The sequence below is a fragment of the Balaenoptera physalus genome (genome assembly GCF_965194825.1).
Source record: "Balaenoptera physalus genome assembly, chromosome: 8".
NCBI classification, from domain to species: domain Eukaryota; kingdom Metazoa; phylum Chordata; class Mammalia; order Artiodactyla; family Balaenopteridae; genus Balaenoptera; species Balaenoptera physalus.
The window spans coordinates 20,320,549-20,341,859 of record NC_138887.1 but is presented as its reverse complement, the minus strand read 5'-3'; the positions used below and the strand labels follow the sequence as shown (position 1 = coordinate 20,341,859).

General features: G+C 38.5%; 1 protein-coding gene across 7 annotated transcripts in view; it reads right to left on the bottom strand.

Moving 5' to 3' along the window:
* The window catches only part of CCDC146 (coiled-coil domain containing 146), a 141,112-nt gene that overhangs the window by 49,317 nt on the left and 70,484 nt on the right, over nt 1–21,311 (bottom strand). For all 7 annotated transcript variants that reach the window (XM_082473456.1, XM_082473459.1, XM_082473462.1 and 4 more), the window contains exon 3: nt 1,412–1,494. In XM_082473456.1, coding sequence (XP_082329582.1) covers nt 1,412–1,494 — 83 coding nt within the window. The remainder of the gene's footprint in view (nt 1–1,411; nt 1,495–21,311) is intronic.

The window sequence follows — 21,311 nt, the reverse complement described above, 5'->3', positions numbered from 1 at the left end:
CTCATGCAATTTCAGTCTGGCATTTCCAGCCTATATCTGTCCTGCTACGTCCCCAGCAGCAAGAGTAAAGAGTCTATATCTTCATGCCTCTCCCACCCACCAGGCAGTGGGGTGGGAGAGAGAGGTGGGTATTGGTTGTAATCACAAAAGAGGGAATTAAGGGGTCAGGAGGGGGTAAAATGTGGTAGCAGAAGGGAAGTAATGGTTTTGCAACACAACCTGGAAGGAGAAAGAAGGAACGCCATAGCCTTGGTCCTGCATGGCTCTCTGACACTGGAGGTTGGTTAGGAACGGAGATGGAGCTGGGTACATATGGGGTGGAGTCCAAGTGAAGGGAACTTAGGGATGCAGTTCTGCTCTTCTCCTTCACTCCTCCCTCAGGCTCCCATCCTCAGAGTAGCCAAATGCATGGGCAAGAAAAGAAGTAGGAGTCATGGTTGGAGATTGGGGGAGAGGATGGTTGGGGAATCACAGGATGGAGTTTCTATTCACTGTGTCTCTCCTTGGATTTTAATGAAGATGTCATGCAAAGCTATGAGGCAGAAGGCGGGAAAAAGGAAGAAAGAGGCTTGGGAGTAGCAGCAGAACAGGATTTCCCCTTCTTTCTCACTCTCCTTCCCCCTTGATTCCCAGTGGCTGATGGCAGATGCTTAGGAAACCTTGTTGAGTTATTCTGTTGAAGCCTAGTCTTCTGACCTCTGCTGATTAGGACTGGGCTAAGGCGAGGAGCCAGGGATAGGAGGAACAGGTGAGAAGTAAAGACAGACATCTCAGCAGATGTAGGCTGGGCTTGTCATAGAACCTACACCTCTGAGTGATGAAGAAAGGTGGGGAGGAGAGAATCTTACAGGAGCATCCTGTAGCAGGTAATGTCAGTGCCTCACCAAAGTCCCCTTGGCACACTCTAGGGGTCACCTGTAGCTTCGATGGACAGTTATCGTATATAGCAACAGCATCTGTATGCCTCTGCCTGAGAGCTTTCTCTGGCCATTGGAACTTGCTTGACTTCTCACAGGGTAAGCTAGAAGTGCCAGGAGCTCACCTACCTAGAAGCAATCTTTGATCAACGAAGGATGGAAATTAGTGAACAAGTATGCCAGCGTCCTCACCCTTCAGTGGGAGAGCTCTGAGGCGTGTTCTACAGTCACGCAGAGAGTCCTCAGTGAGACTGAGGCCCAGTTGCCTGCAATGTTAACCTGAAGATTAACACATCCCCAGCTGGAAAACTCCCTTCCCCATCTCACTTCCCCACTCTCTCACGATAATTTCTGGTATCACTTCTTAAAACGCTTGAACTCAAATCTTTGTCTCAGAGTCTGCTTTTGGGAAAATGAAAAATAAGACAGGTCCCACAACAAGTAAGAAGTAGAGACGTGAGTTAAAGGTGTCTTCACGTCGGTAAATAGCATACCTTATCACGGTATCATGCAGCAAGGTGTACTTGGCTTTTAACTCTGCCATCCTGGTTCCAGGAAGTTTCCCCAGAGCATGTAACTAGCAAAGAGAACACAGGAACACAAGACCACTATTAGCCATCATCCCCTTTATGCTTTAAGCAGAGATAAAATGGATATATGGCTGTACCATAAAATCTTTCAGTTAAACATTAGGAAACATATGAGGCAATAAGGCATATTAGAAAGATGGTAGGTGTTCAGAGAAAATGGTTCTAGTTCTATTCTGCTCTGAGTTCTTGGGCAAGTTCTTTTACCTCTGAGTTCTTTTACCTCTCTAGATGAAGACTGTGATTTCTTCATCTGTAAATCGAGGGAAGGAATTGAGTTAAATTCTTTCAATTCTAAAAAAACCATATTTCTAGGTTTAGCAAGCAACCTACAGAGTATAGATTACTAGGATGGCTATTTGTAAGTTGAGAGAACTAATAATTATTGAGCATCTTTTATGAGCAACTGTTGTACATCAGTTATTTTACTCCTGAAAATGTTTTGTGAACAGGAATTATCTCCATTTCAAACTAAAGTTTAGAAAGGTTAAGTAATTTGTTTAAAGTTATAGAGCTAGTTAAAGACAGAATCAGGATTTAAGCCCAAGTGGTCCAGCTCCAAAAATCCATGATCATTCCTCTGTACCACGATGCCTCTGCCTCTACTGTCAAAGAAACATGGAAATGTATCTGGTACACGAAGTGATTTTATTTATTCCTTTTTCATTTCTGGCAAAAGAACTTTTGATTTACTCTCTGAGCTAGGTGATAAGTAGTTAACAGACATCATAACACAACATCGAACACTAAAGTGTTACCATAATGCAATGAGCATTTGCATTAGGTTGGACTTAACTGGACTGCTGGTGACGTGGTATCAAAAAATAGAACTAAAGATAAGATTTGGGTTTTTCAATGCCCTGTTGTTCTTAGCTCAAAATATTTCTCGAGTCCATCCACTTTCCTCTCCCTTCCCTCAATCCCGCTAGTCTCAGTCACACCATCTCTCAGCCGGACTACAGCAAAACTCCAAGTGCCCCCTCCGCATCTGTGTTTCCACTCAGGGTCCCTATCCATCTGCTTTCCATGGAGATCTTTTTAGAAAATCAAACATGGTCTTGTTATGCTTGGTGCTCAAAACTTTTCAAGTGGAATAGAATTCAAGACCCTTGGTACAACCCTGCTTCCCTCCCAGTCCCTTTTCACAGCACCCTCCTCCAGCTCATGGTGCTCCAGCACCATTTCCATAAATGCATGAACCTCTTTCCTTCCTCAGGCCTCTGCACTGGCCATTCCTCATTCCCACCCTCCTTCACTCCAACTCTTTCTTCATACCTCAGCTAAAATATCCATAAAAAGGCCTTCTCTGAAGTCTGTATCTAAGACAGATACCCACATACACCGCACCCCCCAAACAACTCTGTACTTCATAACGTAACATATTACCAGCTGTAATAGTACATTTATTTATTATGGTCAAAAGAATGTTATTCCTCAGCTAGTATAAAGCCCCATGAGGAAAGGGCCTGGGTTACCCTGTTCTTCACTGTATCCTCAGCCAGTAGAACCCCAGGCGCAGTGTAGGTGTTTGGCATATACATGCTGAGTGAGCAAATGAATGAATGAAACCGAGAACATGCAAATGCCTGAGTCTACATAGTGGGGTTTCATGGTTTCTCTACCAAAATCAGGGTAGGAAAACATTGTTAAATGCACTATGCAACCATCTCTTTGTGAAAGTATCCGGGATCTTTCACGAGGGCCCTACAAGCTGGTGCCAGGCCTGGGTTCCAGTCCCCACAACCCTCTTTCTTATGTATGAGTGAAATATGGGGAACAGGATTTTTAAAACCTTTGAGGAGGTTCCACTTCTCACTATATAATTTATGTGTAACTTCTTTTTTTTAATTTAATTTAATTTAATTTAATTTAATTTTTTTTTTTTTGGCTGTGTTGGGTCTTTGTTGTGCGCGGGCTTTCTCTAGTTGCCGCGAGTGGGGGCTACTCTTCTTTGCAGTGCACGGGCTTCTCATTGCGGTGGCTTCTCTCGTTGCGGAGCACAGGCTCTAGGTGCATGGGCTTCAGTAGTTGTGGCGCACGGGCTTAGTTGCTCCGCGGCATGTGGGATCTTCCCGGACCAGGGCTCGAACCCGTGTCCCCTGCATTGGCAGGCGGATTCTTAACCACTGTGCACCAGGGAACCCCCAGGGAACACCCCATGTGTAACTTCTTAAGTGTTGAGCTGCTGTTGGTGGGTTGACCTAGATTTTATAGATATTTAATTAAACACATTTATTTTGGTTCTGCAGTTTTCTTTCTGTATTTTTGAGCCAATACATAATTTATTTTGTATCACAAATATTGTCATTGGCTCCTAAAAAGGGTGTAGGACATAGGCACTGTAGGTTTAAAGTCTAACTGGTTAAAAAAAAAAAATTCTTTGCATATGGGCACTCTTAAAGGAGAAAAGTAACTGGGAAAAGGTTATTTATGTGTGTGAGTGTGGGCTTATATGAGTATGCGTGTACTATGAAGGCCACATGGGAGCCAGCCTTGTAACTAGCCAACAAACTAGCCTAGTAAGATAGCCACTGGAGGTAAGCCATTGGGTAAGGTAATTATGGAATCACATGTTTAGAAACACATGTAGTATTTTGTTTTAAGGCTGAAGAGACCATTACCTTCCACCAACTGCCCTGCACAATGGAAACAAGTGAATTGACATAGGGCCTCCCTACAGTAGCCCACAGTTCAAGGAGAGAGACACAAAAGAGATTACAGAATGCTTAAAACTACACTCAGTAGTTTTATTATTCATAAAAAGGTATATTTGGTATTTTGCAATTATTTTCTTTATATTGTAAGTTAAAGCAAATAAGTAAAATTATAAATTATAGACCCCTTCCAGGGGGTGGAACTTCCAGAATGGTAGTGTGAAGAGCTCGATGAATCCTCTCTCTCAAAGAAACATTGATTAAACTGGTCAAAATTATCTAAGACAACCATTTACGGGCTCTGGAAATTGACCTAAGGGTGTGCAAGAAATTGAGAGGCATTTATTTAACAAAATCTACTGAAACTCAGTAAGAAGAATGGGAGACTATGGCATTTGCACCATGAGCTGCATCCATCACCCTTAGCTCCCAGTTGTGTAAGAACTATTCTGGGCGGCCAATGAAGAGCCCACTGCCCCCAACTTCCTATTCCTGAAGATGCATTCAGGTGGGTGGGGCAGCCCCAGAAAACTGCTGCACTCCACCTCCCCTCCTGCCCAGCTCCGTTTGTGAAAGAGCTTCACTGGGGGGCAGCTGCAGCCATTCAGTAGTGCCCACTCCCCATTCCCCAAGCTCCTGCTTTCCAAGGAGACTCTGGGCAGGCGTGGAAACCTAGGAAGATCAGAGTCCCCTAGCACCCCAGCTCCTGCGGATCACCTCCTGCCTGAGAATGCTCACTTTATTTGGAACAGTGTAGACTATTCATGCCCCAGAGCATTGTCGAAAACAATAGCTATCACAAGAATGAACAGTAAGAAGAGGATCATAGCTTAGTGATACTGGTGGAGGCAGATGAGCAGAAGTTTAACGGAGAAATCATGGCCAGAGACAGTCAAAGAGGGCCCTGCTAATATCACAATCAGTACTGGTGGTCCAGAAGGCTGTGGATAAAGCTCAAGGCTGAGACCTCTCAGGAGTGACCAGAGAGGGTACTTCCAAGCTATCAGTCGCTGAGCTAAAGGTGGGGCAGATATGTAAACGCCCTGAACCTTGAAAGTGGTCCCCAAGCCACATACAGACTCAATGGAAAAGGATGAAACCTTTACTGGCTCGGGAGGCTTAAATACAATCTCTGACTAATCAATGACTGACCAAGCTATGGAGCACTGCCCCCAAGAAGCCAAACTTAATAAAAACAAGGAAAGATTACACAGAGACAACAGAGGCTGCACATACGGAGGATACACTTCAGAATTATTCCAGCCAAGTCACTAAACAAATAAACGTTTGAACAACAATAACAAAGACAAAACAGCAACAAGAAGAAGCCTGGAGAGAATCAGAATCCGAAGTTGCTCCAATGTTACCCAAGATGTCCAATTTTCAACAAAAAATCATGAGACATGCAAGGAAAAAAGGTTGGAAACTGCTCTGGGCGTGTAGACATTGGACTTAACAAAGACTCCAAAGCAGCTATTATAAATATGTTGAAAGAATGAAAGGAAACCACATTTAAAGAATTAGAAGTGATTATGATGCACTTCATCAAATAAAGACTATCAATAAAGTACTGATAAGAACTAAGATTTTTAAAATGATGTCTTTTGGGTAGTAAGAATGTATGGTTTTTATATTTTTATTTTTGCTTATCTGTATTTCCTAATTTTCTCCAATGCATACATAGTACTTTTAATAATACAAGGCTGTTAAAATATGCTTGAAAACTATTGCTGTAAGCAGTAGGAATTCAGAGCAGAATTTCAAACTGGAGAGTACTGCGATCAGATCCTAGTGGCAGATACAGCCAAATTCTAACTCAGACTTGTTGAAAACTCAGCTGTATTTTCCCTAACTTGGGTCTCATCTGAAACAGCAGTAGTTCCAAGCCTGATGGCAGGTGGGCCAAGGATGCCTGTTGGCAGGTTTTATGACCATAGAAAAAGCAGGAAGGTGGAGAGATTTCCTTTCCTATTTGCTATTTCCATCACTCCACCAGCCAGATTGCCTTTGGTACCCCAGAATCTGGAAGAAAGCTGACAGGGCAAAACATCTGATATGCCTTTGTAGTTTTTATATAACTTGGAAAAGGTTAAGTCATAGATATTCAGAAAGAGGATTGATAAGCTATCTTTATTTGGTCTACTCTACTAAAAACAATCTCTTAAAAAGAAAAAGATTCAATTCTAGTAGATGAAATGCTTTGCTCATAAACATAAACGTGGAAAAGATAGTTGCATTTTCACACTGCATGATACAACCGGGTACAGAAACCAAGTTTGTCATGTTTTAAAAATGCAGAATCTAAGAAATAGAGCATAAAACCCGAGCTTAAGTTGTCAAAGAGTATATACAACAAAAGGTTAGATATAATGTTATAAGTTCATAAATATGATTTCACAGTAGATACTTGTATTACTGAATTGCCTTGTTCGTAATTGAGAATGGAAGGAAACATTTACTCTAGAGCTAAAAGTTAAACAAGAGTTCATGATTCATAGATGACATGTAATAATATGGAAAAAATTTAGAAAATTGAAATTTTAGGACATTCCAAGGAAAGTAATAGCTCAGTAAGAGCTTTTACCAAGTGAACTTATCTGGAAGGGGGTCAGCATGAGGAAACAATTAGGTGTTTGTATGGGTGTTTGCAGGGCAACCAAGGTGACCATTGTTATTACCTACTCTATTCCTGTTGCCTCTTTGACATTACCTACTGGTGGTCTCATCCTGAGAAATAGCTGCCATGCTGTGGGAGGTAGACAAATCCTTACCATCCTTATCTCCCTCTCACCCTCTCCCTTTCACTGCTAGAAATAAACCACATAGCCATTTGACGTCGCTCAAATGCAATTGAACTCTCAACAATGATTCATCACTCTTTTTGTTTGAGTTTTCCCCTTAGTTGTTATATCAAGTTTTAGCTTTTCTGTACACCTAACTCATTCACCAAACAAAATTAGGCCACCTAAACTCATCAACGAATCCATTTATCTTACACCTACACCCACCCTTAACTTCTTTCCCCAAATCTCAAAAATGAAATCTTCCTTTCCTCCTGTCAAGTCCAACCCATCCACCTGTGCTCTCAAACATATACTCTCCTACTTCTTCCCAGGTATCAGTTATACCTTCTCTCCTTTATGACCTCTACTTGTCCTACTTTGCTGGCTCAACACATAGAAGTCAAGTACGTTACAGGTGGACTTTGGTTTGAATTCCAGCTCTGCTACTTTTTAACTCTGTAATTAGGAGTAATATTTAATCAATCTGTACCTCAGGTTTCTTCAGTTATAAAAGAGAGACAAAAATAGCCCCCATTACATAAGACTCTAGTGAAGACCAAATGAATCAATATATGTAAGGTATTGAGTATAGTATCTAGTACACAAATAAGGGCTTAATCAATGTTAGTTATTATTATTATCATTAACATTATCCTCAACCTGTAAATTTGCTCAAGTCTATCTCATTAAAAACAAACAAACAAAACAAAACACCCCTTGGACGCTATGCTCCCATGTAATTACCCCTTTCTTTCTCTCCTTCTCTTTCATTTCAGTTTTTCTCAAAAGAGTTGTCTCTGCCCTTTATCTCCACTCCCTTACCTTCCAGTCACTCACCAATCCATAGTGACCAGGCTCCCGCTCCATCACCAGACTGGTAAACTGACAAATGACTTCCTCATTTCTCTGGCTGATTTTGATATTTTTCTCATGATCACTGTTTTTCAATAATTTGTTTAGGATATGTCCTGGTGTGGTTTTCTTTGGCTTGAGATTTGTTCAAAGTTTTCAATCTGTGGGTTTATAGTTTTCATCAAATTTGGAAAAATTTCAAATGTTATTTCTTCAAATATTTTTTTCTGTCCCCTTCTCTACTTCTTCTGTGACTCTAATTAATCATTTGTTTGGCCACTTGATGTCCACAGATCACTGATGTTCTGTTCATTTTTATCTTCCAGTCTTTTTTCTTTGTTTCATTTTGGATAGTTTCTCTTGCTATATCTTAAAGCTCACTAATCTCTTTATCTTTAGTGTCTAATCTGCTCTTAATCTCATACAGTGAACTTTTCATCTCAAATGTTGTATTATTCATCTTTAGAAGTTTGATTTGGGTCTTTTTATAACTTCCACTTCTCTCATTACGCTCATGTTTTCCTCTACCTTTCCCCCTACATTCAAAATATATATAATAGCTGTTTTAATGTCCTTGTCTACTAGTTCTGTTTTTGTGTCTACTCCATTGATTGATTCTTCTCATTATAGGTCATATTTTCCTGCTTCTTTGCATGCCTACTAATTTTTGATTGGATGCCAGACACTGTGATTTTTACACTATTGTGAAATGGATTTTTCTTTCTTTTTTGGAGAGGAGTATTCCTTTAAATACTTGGGGGCTTTGTGAGTCACAGTTAAGTTTCTTGGAAACAGTTTGATCCTTTCAAGCCTTGCTTTTAAACTTTGTTAAGGAAGTCCAGAATAATCCTTTTTCTGGGCTAATTTGGTCCCACTACTGAGTCAGTACCCTTCTACTGTGTCAACAGGTCTTTTTAACCTCCTAACATGAACTATTCTTGGCTCTGCATGAACTCCAAGTATTGTTCCATTCCCTCCTCTCTGGGAGTTCTTTCCCAGCCTCAGTAGTGTTCTCACACGCATGCACTGATCAGTGTCCCTTGGCAGATTTCTGGAGCTCTCTCTCTCTCTCTTTGAAACTCTTCCATTGCCTCACCTGTATATTTTAGCCAACTTGGCCTCCCTGAACCCCAAACTCTGTCTCCTCAAATCAGCAAGACCACCTGGCTCTGTTTGGAATCCCCTCCCTATGCTGTCATTTGGAAACACTCTCTAAGTAGTAAAACGGGGCAATTGTAGTTCTCAACTCTTTTATTTGCCGATTCCTAGGGATCACTGTCCGGTGCTGTTGTCCAAAGTCTGAAAACCATTGTTTCACCTGATTTGGTCCATTTTTTAGTTGTTTCAGGTAGGAGAGTAAATCTAGTTTATGTTATTCCATCTTGATTAGAAGTGGAGCCCCAGTGACCTCTTAATTATTAAATTCAAACATTTCTCTGTCCTTATCATACTTGATAATTTTATGACATTACTATTGACTTATTACAGTTCATTGTTCCTTGAACTCTCTCCTCCTCTGGTTCCTGTGACATAGGGTCTCAGGGTTCTCTCCTTACTCTTCTGTTTTCTTCTCTGGTCCTCCTTTAAAAGTTGGTGTTGCCCATGATTTTGTCATTACCTTTTTTCTTTTTTAAAATTATTCACTGTCTCTTGTCTGAACTACCTCCTACTCACAGTCTGAACCTACCTACATGCTGATGACTCCTGAACCGAGGGGCCTGCAGGCTACTGTTATTGGACAAGCTAGGACTTTATTTGGGCAAGGGCCATTCAAGACTATGGGAATTAGGGTTAGAGAACAATAAACATCTTCATCTAACACCTGGAACGCATGAAATGGTTTACATAAATGATACAATATCAATGTTCACGTATTGTGACCATTTTTTTGGAGAGAAATTTGATATTATGGGGCATTTCATCCATAGATTCTGTTGAATTAGATATTGTCAGATAGTTTCTTAGAATAAACAGAATCTATATAGTGCTATACACAAGTCTTCATCACTTCTTATTGAGAATGTGGCAGTAGATAACTAAGCACTTTCCTTACTTCAAGTTGTGTCCCCTTGAATCTGTCCTTCATGCTGCCAACAGAGTGCTTTATCTAAAACACAATTTTCGCCTTGCTTAAAACCCTTCAGAGGATCCTATCACCTTCAGGATTAAGTCTTGGTCCCTTTACATGGTTTACAAGGGCCTTCATTATCTGGCAGTTGCCACCCTCTCCAAACCTGTCTCCTCTCTTTCTAAACCTATTGTGACCATTTCAGTTCTAGACCACGTGCTGTGGTAGGCACATGGGGGAATGATTCCCCCACCCGTAGATGTCCACATTCTAATCCCTATCGTGTGTAGATTTGTTACTTTATATGGCAAAAGGGACTTTGCGGATATGGGCTTTAAGATGAGGAGATTATTGTGGATTATCTGGCTGGGTGCAGTCTAATCACGTGAGTCCTTTAAAGCAGAGAATCTTTCTTAGCTGAGTTAGAGATATGAAATGGAAGAAGACGGAAAGTTTGGAAGCGTGAGAAGGACTTGACCTGCCAGAGGAAGGGGATCTCAAGACAAGAAATAAGGGCAGCCTCTAGAAGCTGGAACAGGAGAAGAACGAGATGCTCCTCTAAAGCCCCCAGAAAAGAATGCAGTCCTGTCAACACCTTGATTTTAGCCCACTGAGACTCATATTGGACCTCTCACCTACAGAATTATAACATAAAAAATTTGTGTTTAAGCCACCAAGTTTGCGGTAATTTGCTATGAGAGCAATAGAAAACTAACACAGTTCTGTACCATGTCTTTGCATGTTTTATTGCCCTAGCTTCAATTTCTCTCTCCTGTCCACTTGGAGAATTCTTATTCTTCCTTAAAACATCTCAGTGGTCAGCATCTGTGGCTGCCTGACATCTCCAGGCAGAATTAATTCTTTCTCTCTATTGCTTCTGTATTTTTAGATGCACCTGTTACTGTACCCGTTGTACACTATTATCTCTATTATCATATTACACTACTATGTCTCCTCCATTGGGCTGTGTAGGCCTTGGTGATACGAATCCTACTGTATTCATCTCTGAGTCCCAGCACGTAGCTTGGTATCTTATAAGTCCTCGGCGACGTTCCTTAAACTGTGTTGACTTAAGCTTATCTTAAAACCAGTAGTGTAGCTGGAAGAACTCTTGTTCATTCACTCACCTCCATTCCAACTGACCCGTCAGAGAAGGCAGGTGTAAAAGGAGGAAAAGAGCAAGGTAACCTGGCCTGAACACAAGACTTGAAAGAGCAGAGAATGTGCCAAACAAAACTGACTGCCTCACCCCACAGCTCCCCTTCTCTCTTCTGTGTGGCTGGCAAGGCTCACAGGATGAGCAGGGAGATCTGGGACGGTTTCCCACAGCTGTCTTGTTCCTCCTTTGGTGGCCGACCACAGGAATGCGAGGGGGAGGCTACAAGTGGCAAACAGGACCTCCCAGAGTTAAGGTCGCAAATGCAGTGGACATGGTGGGTGAGTAATGCAGGTGGCTTAACTCTATGTAGGACTTCAAAATTAAGTGACAATAATTTTAAGATAACATGTACAGCCAAATAAATTAAAAGCATGCCTGAGCACATACATGCTAATGAGTGGCATTCCTTTAAAACACTCACACTTGTCCCAGTGAAACTGCGATTGCTTGGAATTTTAACAATCATTTATCCTTTGTTTAAATGATTTCCCCCTACTTCCAAAGACCGTGGGAAAAGATGATGGCAGGTTGGAGTGGCTGTGAGCCCAGGAGGCGGGAGACGAGCCAGATTAAAACCCAGAGGCCTCTTTCTGAACTTCAAAGGGTGAGCTGATAGGTAAGAGTACAGAAGCTAACGGGGCCAGAGTCCTGAGGGGCATTTACACGAGGGCCAGAACATAATGGGGGCAGGAAACAGAGCCAGGCTAAAACCATGAATGACTGAAGTCACAAAAACAGGAACCAGGAGAGTAGGGGTGCGGGCAGGAGGGGTGTGGGCCCCAGAAGGAACTGTGTTGCCTGCTGACTCTGACCAATCAGCTTTCAGTCCTTCACATGCAGCGTTCCCACCTCTAAGGCACCTCTACAGACCTTGAGTGGGTTTAGGCAGGGAGAGATCCAAAAGGGAGCCGGGACGTTGGAGAACAGAGCATCTCTCACACAAGGGTCACAAATGTATAAAGATGGTCAACTGTTCATCTCACTATGCAGATCACAGGCCACAGCCCTGCCCTGCCCCGTCTTAAGAAGCTGTCACTGTAAACGTGGGTGAGCCCAGAGCGCAGCGGGCAGCGCCCGTGGGCCAGGGTGCTCTCTCTGCTGCTGCGCCCACCTTTCAGGCTCCTCTCCGTGCTGAGCGCACCGCCCCTCTCAGCTGGCTGTCAGCCGTCAGCCCCCAGCTCTGGGCTATGAAGTTACAGATACAGGATATCGCCACTTCCCGCAACAAAGAAACTTGGGACCTCCGGTGCCCACATTCCTGTTTTGAAGATGCTTTTGCCCACAGTGCTCTTCCCAGTATTCATAAATAACAAATCATTTACCGTAGAGGCATCTGGGAAGCCCCAGTGCCAGCAGTGTGTGTGCCACGGCAGTGCCACCCTCCACTTCCCCTTCTAGCAGGCAGATTGTGATGCACAGTGAAGCTTTTCACTGCTAATCGAAGAACTGTTCTTTGAAGAAGAACAAAAACCCAAAGTTGCAGCTTGCACTTCCCCATTGATGCCATAAAATGGAAACTTGGGAGCAGAATATGAGGATGTTTGATTTCCACTCTTGCTGATCCCCCGTTTCGGGGGCTTTTCATCCTGGCAGCATATCTGGACAAGTCATTTAATTTTTGTTCCGTTTATTCTGAAGTATTTTATTCTTTTTGATTCTATTGTAAGTGGAATTGTTTTTGCGATTTCTTTTTTGGATTGTTTATTTCTAGTGTGCAGAAGCCATTCAGTTTTGTTCAGTAAAATTATTAACCATGAAAACGGAGGTCAATCCTTAAAACCTGGTATAAGCTTTCCTATGTGTTCTACAAATGTTTCAGATAAGGCAGAGTATCTTTGACTCTTTTATTTACTTGATATAGCCTGAGTACCTAGAAAACTGCTTGACACTAAGATGCTCAGAAATATTTAGTGAATGAGGTCACTATATCTCACACATTCCTCAATTAGAGTGCTTATCTCGTTAAGCTGAAATCATATCTGTTCACCAGATGGGAAGCTCTCTGAAGACAAGAATCATTCTGGTGTCTCGAGAACCTAGCATAGTACATGGCATACAGCAGGTGCTCACACATGGCTCAAGAATCCATCAGTATCTAGTAGACTGGGGGTGTGGCATGAAAGGTTGGGCATATCACAGAAGGATATCTCAATGTATGGTTTTCTCTCTCCACGTACACATGTGAATTGGGCCAAAAGGATCAAGGATGTCACTGAAAGACTCTAAAAAAGTCAGTCTAGAAGGAACACCAACAGCCTGAAGGGTGTGTGTGTGTGTGTGTGTGTGTGCATGTGGGCATGTGTGTATAAAGATAACAGGATATAAACTTGGTATTGATTGTGGAAGATTTATGGATTGGTTGATTTTATGTGGAATACACACTCCCCATACAGGTTGGCATGGAATATTAAGAGCCTTTGAATAGAAAAACTGTCAAACATTTTCTCCTGACAGCTTGTCACCCAGGGAAAGTCCTCAACTCAATGTGCTCTACCTCCAAGGATGCATAGCTCAGCCCATAGTTACTCTGTATTAATGACTTCAGTAGATTGGCAGGTCAAATTTAAGTATCAGAGATGTTCAAATCCGTCAATAAAGCATAAATTCCAACACCTGAATATTTGAATCCTAAAAAAAACTCTTTAAAGGTCAAGATAATAGAGTTTTTATAACTAAATGCGTATTATAATATGTTACGCTTAAACCCAAAGTTAGATCCTCAGAATCTTTTGGTTTATGTTCTAATAGAAACCAATTAGTCACCTTATAAATTTCTTAAAATACTATAATTGAATGGTAACTGATGGATAGCAACTACCCGAGGCAATTATATAAAAAAGTTATCTTGGAATTTCCTCAGAATAGGGTGGAATATTCAGAAACTAACACAGTTTTCCAAGTAATCTGGTTTTTATGATGTTTGGAGAGAGAGTTTTTTAGCTTGTTTTAGTTTGGGAAAAAGGAGAGAAAAACCATATAATACAACCCAGTATAATTTTAACTTCTTTCACTTGATACCAACTTTGATACCTAAGCAAAGTAAAATAAAAAGAAATGAAAAAAAAGTTAAAAAAATAGATTCTAACAAACATTTCACCAAACACAGCTGTTTCTAGTTCACTAAGTCAACGATTACAAAATATTTCAATGTGCTTTCTGGCAAACAGGAGTAGCCTTATTTCATGGAAATGCCACATTTCCAGTTATTCTTGATAGTTGTAACAATTTAAGGATCAGTAATTATTTCTACGTATTTCTTTATCAGGAAAAGAAGGTAAGATACTACCTATGTCTCTTAAAATATGTAAGATAGCCCTTAATCCATGTCACAGCAGTGTATTTCACTCCAAATATTGCAAACTAGCAGTCAAAAGTATAAATCTGCAGATGTTTTTAGTATGCACAATTTTTAAAGTTAGAAAAATTAACTGGTAATGTTTAAAAATTTGTAGATTTTGCCATAAAAAACTGAATTTTCAGCTTTTCTTGAAGAATTATTAGATTTGATGACACCGGATTCATATTCTAACATTGTAATAATCAGCTGGCATTGAGCAGAGATTGGCTTTCAGAAGTGATCGAAGAGGCTGCCCCTTTCACAAGAAGCGCAGTCGGCCCCCCACCCATTCAAGGTGTGTGCGGTGTCCTGACACCTAGGCTGTTCCACTCATTCACGTACCCTTTACGGGCCTTGTAGGCATTTAACATTGGGGTCCTGCTTTGTGTCATGTTTTATAAATATATATATACATGTGTGTGTGTATATATATATATATATTTATATGGACATAAGGGTGTGTGACTGCATCGTGTGAGGTTTAGAACTTAATGCTTTAAAATTTCTGAGATTTTCCTGCTATTTTTCCATTTTAGCTTCTGATACTTTTATGAAAAGATGAAATAAACATGTCTGATACTTTTTTGACTAATCGACATACTCTAAAAATAGTTAAATTGAAATATTTTATTATTTGGATATTGAAATATATTTTATTCACTTTAGTAAAACTTTATGCACCATGGAACAAAAAATAAGCTAAAACGGTTGTGAAGACAATGTGAAAAAATGTGTCAGTCGGCTATATTTGGCGGGCAGAGGGGGCTGCTGAAAAACAGGAAACATTCAGTTAACATAAAGAGCTTTTCCTTATCTACAAACATCATCCTTGCAGCTAATGACCCTTTGGCTCTGTATCTTATGAGCTTTGATGAAAAAGCAAATTATAATTTGTAAGGAAGTTGCCGATAAAATTCTGAACAACTTACCCTAGCAGTTATCATTTTAGTAGAGGTTTGAGCCAAATAAGAAGTGAACATTCAGTAATGTAGTCAAATGAGAAAATTATTTCCAGGCAAGTAAAGCACCAGAACATAAGGGATTCTAAGAGGGGAGTTATTGGGACAAAAATAATATATTCAAAAAGAGTGTAATTTATGACTTATGGTAAGAAGAAAGACTGGAAATTCCATAAAGGTAGGGACCATGTCCACCTTTCCCATCACTATGTGTCCAAGGTCTAGCCCATGTGGAACTCACAAATACTTGTTGAGTAAGTGAAAGAAAACACACATGCAAGTGCTTAGCAAATAGTCATTCAATAAATATTTACTAAATAAATAATTCATCAAATGAATTTATTCAATAAATATTTACCAAATGAAAATATACAAAAAGTATAAATTAATAATTCTTCTCTTATATCTTATTGAAAGTAATGCTTAATATTTATTTATTTATGAGAGATTGCTATGTACTATGTTAGGTGCTTTATGTATGTTATTTAGTCCTCACAATAACCCTGTGAAATAAATATTACAATCCAAAATTTAAAAAGTAAAAGAAAACTGAAGATACTTGAGAAACTTGAACAAGGTCACAAAGCTTGCGAGAGGCTTTGTAGGAATTTGATCACAATTCTATTCTGTCACTCTAATTTTAAGTGAATTAGAGAAACTCAGAAAGGAGTAGCATAGTCTCTTGCTGATGGCATGGAGACAGCGTGAAACACATCTAGAGAACTTAAGGTAGTACAGGTTGGCAGACATAAAAGACCATAGGAGTGGATAATATTTGTAGAAGGACAGACACTGTGTCAAACTGACGTTGCAAGGAAGGGTAGGGTGAAGAAATAATATTGGCTAACTTGAAGTCACTTGTAGTGTGAAACCAAAAGACAGTAGTCAAAAATAATTATAAAAAAGGAGAAATGATATTATATAAAGATAACCATTATAACAAAAGCACAAACCTTCCTAAATTCAAGAAGCTATACTATATATACTTTATATAAATATAAAGGAAGGATAAACTTTAAAATAGAATTATACTATAAGAAGGAGGAGGAGATGGGGGAGGGGCTAGGGATAGAAGTAATAATTCTTTGAATATACTTCGTTTTGTAGATATGACTTAGAACAGTATAGTACCTTAATTAGAAAATTAAATTTAAAATCAGTTGCTGAAAACTGAAAACAAAATAAATCAATTGAACATAACTATGTATCAAGTTGTTTCATAACTGCACAGTAATTTAAACAATTATATAGGACAATTAGGGAAGTATGAACTGACTGGATAGCTAATGACATTAAGGAATTTTTGTTAGCTGAGGGAATATGATAATGGCATCATGGTTACATTTTAAGGGAGTTTTTGTCTTTTAGAGATACATACTGAAATATTTATGAACAAAAATACTTTGATATTAGGGATTTGCTTCACAATAATCAGGAGTTTGGTGGTGTGGGAAATGAGTGGGGGATGAATCTAGATTGACCATAAATTGATGATTGCTGAAGCTAGGTTATGGGTACTTGGGGGTTCATTATACCATTTTCTTTACTTTTGTATAGGTTTGAAAATTTTTATTAAAAGGTTATATATATTTCTTGATAACCAAAAGTATCAGAATTTAGATATCCAAGAGACTGTTGACCTAAAATACTTTAAAGGCTATTAATTTATTCCAATAATATTATATTGTTTCTATAAATATTATAATTGTATATTATAATAATCAATATTATAATATACTTAATCATCCATATAGTCAATGTTAGTTTTTTAAAAAAATCACTCTCAGTTGGCTTGTTTTCTTACCTTACTACCAAACTTAGGTCTACAGAGAGCTAAAATGAATCTTTGACTTTCCTCAAAACCCATTCCATCCTCAGGGAATGAATATTTGCCAGCCATAGAGATGATGAAAAGAATATACCACAGAATTAGAATAGACTGTATTGACTAGTTTAAAAAGAAAGCACAAAGGAACAAAATTTCCTAGAACATCTTACAAAGACACTTTGAATATGTTCTGATATTCTTATCAAACTTAGAGACTACACTCTATTCCACGGAAGAAAACAGATGCTTAGCTTTGATTGGTATCCCATCAAAGTGGTTTTTCACTTCTATTTTTTTTTCTTACAGAGATGCCCCTTATTTTGAGCATTTTGAGAAAAACAGATGAATGTAATTAATAGAGACGAATAGAATGTTAGTTATACTTACAAAGAAATTTTTGGAAATATCTGAACAATCTAAACTATAGTGTTTAGATTGTGCGTAAAAACAATATATGTCAGAAAAATATACTAGGGGCCTGGAATATGTTATCTCATTTAATTCTTCTTATAATCCTATGAAATAGGTATGTGCCAGAGAGGCTGCGCTCTAAGGAGAGAAGCAAGGGTTCAGATTCATGGTGACTTCAGAGTCCATCCTCTTTTCACTACTCCACTCTGCCTCCTGCCATGTTGGCTAGAATCGGACAACAGCTGTTACAGGCTTAGTACTAACTATTGAGAATTTATTATCCTTTAAGCACTAATTTCAAACAAATAGCTAGCATCTCATTTTAATTATGGAACTCTAGAGGAATTCCCACTAAAATCAGAAATAAGGTAGGGAAGAGTGACTGGTATGAGCATGATCATTGAATATAATTCAGAAAATATATACCAAGGGATTTAGACAGGAAAATGTTGTGTACATATGGGAAAGAGGGACAAATGGTCATTATTTGCAGCTGATATAAATGCCTACATGAAAAATGCAAAATAATTTTATAATGCAGTAAGGTGTCCATCTATAAAATCAATTTATAAAAATATAGCTTTCAAAATTAATAATAAGAAGTTTGAAAACATATTGAAGAAAAGATCTGATTCATAATACCAATGGGAAAGATGAAAAATCTGGAAATAAACTTAACAAGATATGTGAAAGACCCATATATAGAAAACTACAAAAGTGTATAGGGAAATATAAAAGAAGTTGTGAACAAATGTCCCAGGCTGATAAAAATATTTTAAAATAGGCCAATTATTCCCAAATTAATCACTAGAATTTTTGGAACTTATAGAATTGTAAAGTACAGTTGGAATAATATGTTATTTAAATTTTATAAAAGGAAGACTTCTAAGTGTGCATTTTCCCTTTCAGATTTAAGATGCATTCTAGAGCTATAATATTTAAACAGTAGGACAGTAGCACCAGGATAGAGAGCCATATCAATGTAACCAGAAAACGTTTTGCTTATGGATAAGTTCAAGTCAGTGCAGGGAAAAGGTGGAATTCATTAAAACATTGTATTGGAAGAACTTTTTAAACATTTGGGGGAAAAATATAGTTAGGCTCCTATGTCACACTTTAAAACAAATTCTAGAGTATTAAAATTCAAACATAAAAAATAAAACCATAAAAATAATAGAAAACGCACATGGCATTTATATGATTGTAGTATTGTGAAGGAATCATAAGGAAAAGATTAATATAAAAATGAAACATCTAAAGACTTCCATATATGTAAATACCACAATTGAAATTCAAATGCCAAAGTTGAAAAAAAGTATGCAAATACTTGATACACAGAGCGCTAATAATACAAATTTATTAAAAAAGAACAAATAAGGTTTTAGAAATTAAAAGAAAAACATTATATTGGAAGAATGGAGATCATGAAAATAAAGTCACTTAAACCCAAATGACTAATAATTATATGAAAAATTGCCTAATCTCACAAACCCCATGACAAAACAGTTCTATTCCTTGATAAATGCCCACAGAGGTGCATGCACAAGTACACCAAGAGACACGTACAAGAACGTTCAAGTTGCATTATTAGTAATTTATGAAAATTGGAAACCTCAATATCCATTGGCAATATAATGGATAAATATAATATTGGTAAAAACCAAACAGTGGAAATATACATGCAAAAATATGAATGATTCTCATAAATATAACAAAGAGTGAAAGAAACCAAACACAAAATAATACATTTTGTAGAATTCTGTTTCCATCAAATTTAAAAATAGGCAAAACTGGGACTTCCCTGGTGGCGCAGAAGTTAAGAATCCTTCTGCCAATGCAGGGGACGTGGGTTTGATCCCTGGTCCGGGAAGATCCCACATGCCGTGGAGCAACTAAGCCCGTGCACCACAACTACTGACCCTGTGCTCTAGAGCTTGTGAGCCACAACTCCTGAGCCCGCATGCCACAACTACTGAAGCCCGTGTGCCTAGAGCCCGTGCACCACAACACGAGAAGCCACCGCAGTGAGAAGCACGCACACCACAATGAAGAGCAGCCCCACTCTCCACAACTAGAGAAAGCCCACACGCAGCAACAAAGACCCACTGCAGCCAAAAATAAATAAAATAAATTTTAAAAATAATAAAAATAGGCAACACAGAAGTATGGTATATGGGGATTCATGCTTAGGTGGTAAAACTATTAAGAACAACAAGAAAAGCATTATCATAAAAGTCAGTACAGTGGCTACTACAGGGTGAATGACAGAGTAGGAGGGGAATTTCTGGAAGCTGGCAGTATTTTTTTTTTTGACTGGATGGTGGTTGAGTATTTGATTTCAATTGTATCTTTATATTTTGGACATTTTATATGTGTTACATTCAGAATTTAAAAAGATTAAAAACTATGTAGAAGATGGTCTAATTTTTATAAAATTACACACAAACATATATATTTGGAAAGATGATTTGAAATAGTCTAAAATGTTAATAAAAGTCATTATTATACTACACTCAACAACAACAACAACAAAACAATGCCAATTCAAAAATGGACAAAGGATCTAAATAGACATTTCTCCAAAGAAGAATACAAATGGTCAATAAGCACTCAACATCACTAATCATTCTAAAATACAAATTAAAATCACAATGAGATATGACTTCACATCCAGTAGGATGGCCATTTTCAAAAGAACAGAAAATAACAACTGTTGGCAAGGATATGGAGGAACTGGAACCCCTGTGCATGGATGATGGGAATGTAAAATGGTGCAGCTGACGTGGAAAACACTATGGGCAGTTCCTCAAAAAATTAAATGTAGCATCACCATAGGATCCATCAATTCCACTTCTGGGTATACACATAAAAGAACTGAAAGCAGGGACTTGAACAGATACTTGTACACTCATTTTCATAGCAGCATCATTCATTACAGCCAAAAGGTGAAAACAACCCAAATGTCCGTCAACAGATGGGTAGATAAACAAAATGGGGTGTGTAAATACAGTGAAATAGTATTCAGCCTTAAGAAGGAATGATATTCTGATACATGCTATAACATGAACAGACCTTAAAGATATTATACTAAGTGAGATAAGCCAGATATACAAGGACAAATATTGTATGATTCCACTTATACGAGGTACCTAGAATAGTCATATCCATAGAGACAGAAAGTAGAACAGTTTTTACCAGGGGTGGGGCAGCAGAGAATGGGGATTTACTCTTTATTAAGTACAGAGTCAGTATGAGATGATGAAAAATTTCTGGAGATAGATGGTGGTAGTTGTTGCATAGTAATGTGAATGAATTTAATGTCACTGAACTGTACACTTAAAAATAGTTAAAATGGTGAATTTTATGTTATGAATATTTTACTACAATAAAAAGTGGTAGGAAAAGATTAAAAAAAAAGTGGTAGGAATATAGTTGTCATATGCATTTCTGTATTTTTTTTTATTGAGGTATAGTTGACTTACAATACTATGTTAGTTTCAGATATACAACATAGTGATTCAAAATTTTTATAGATTATACTTCATTTAAAGTTATTATGAAATATTGGCTATATTCCCTGTGCTGTACAATATATCCTTATAACTTATTTATTTTATACATAGTAGTTTGTACCTCTTAGTCCCCTACCCCTATCTTGCCCCTCCCCCCTTCCCTCTCCCCACTGATAACCAGTAGTTTGTTCTCTGTGAGTCTGTTTCTGTTTTGTTGTATTCATTCGTTTCATTTTTTTTTAAG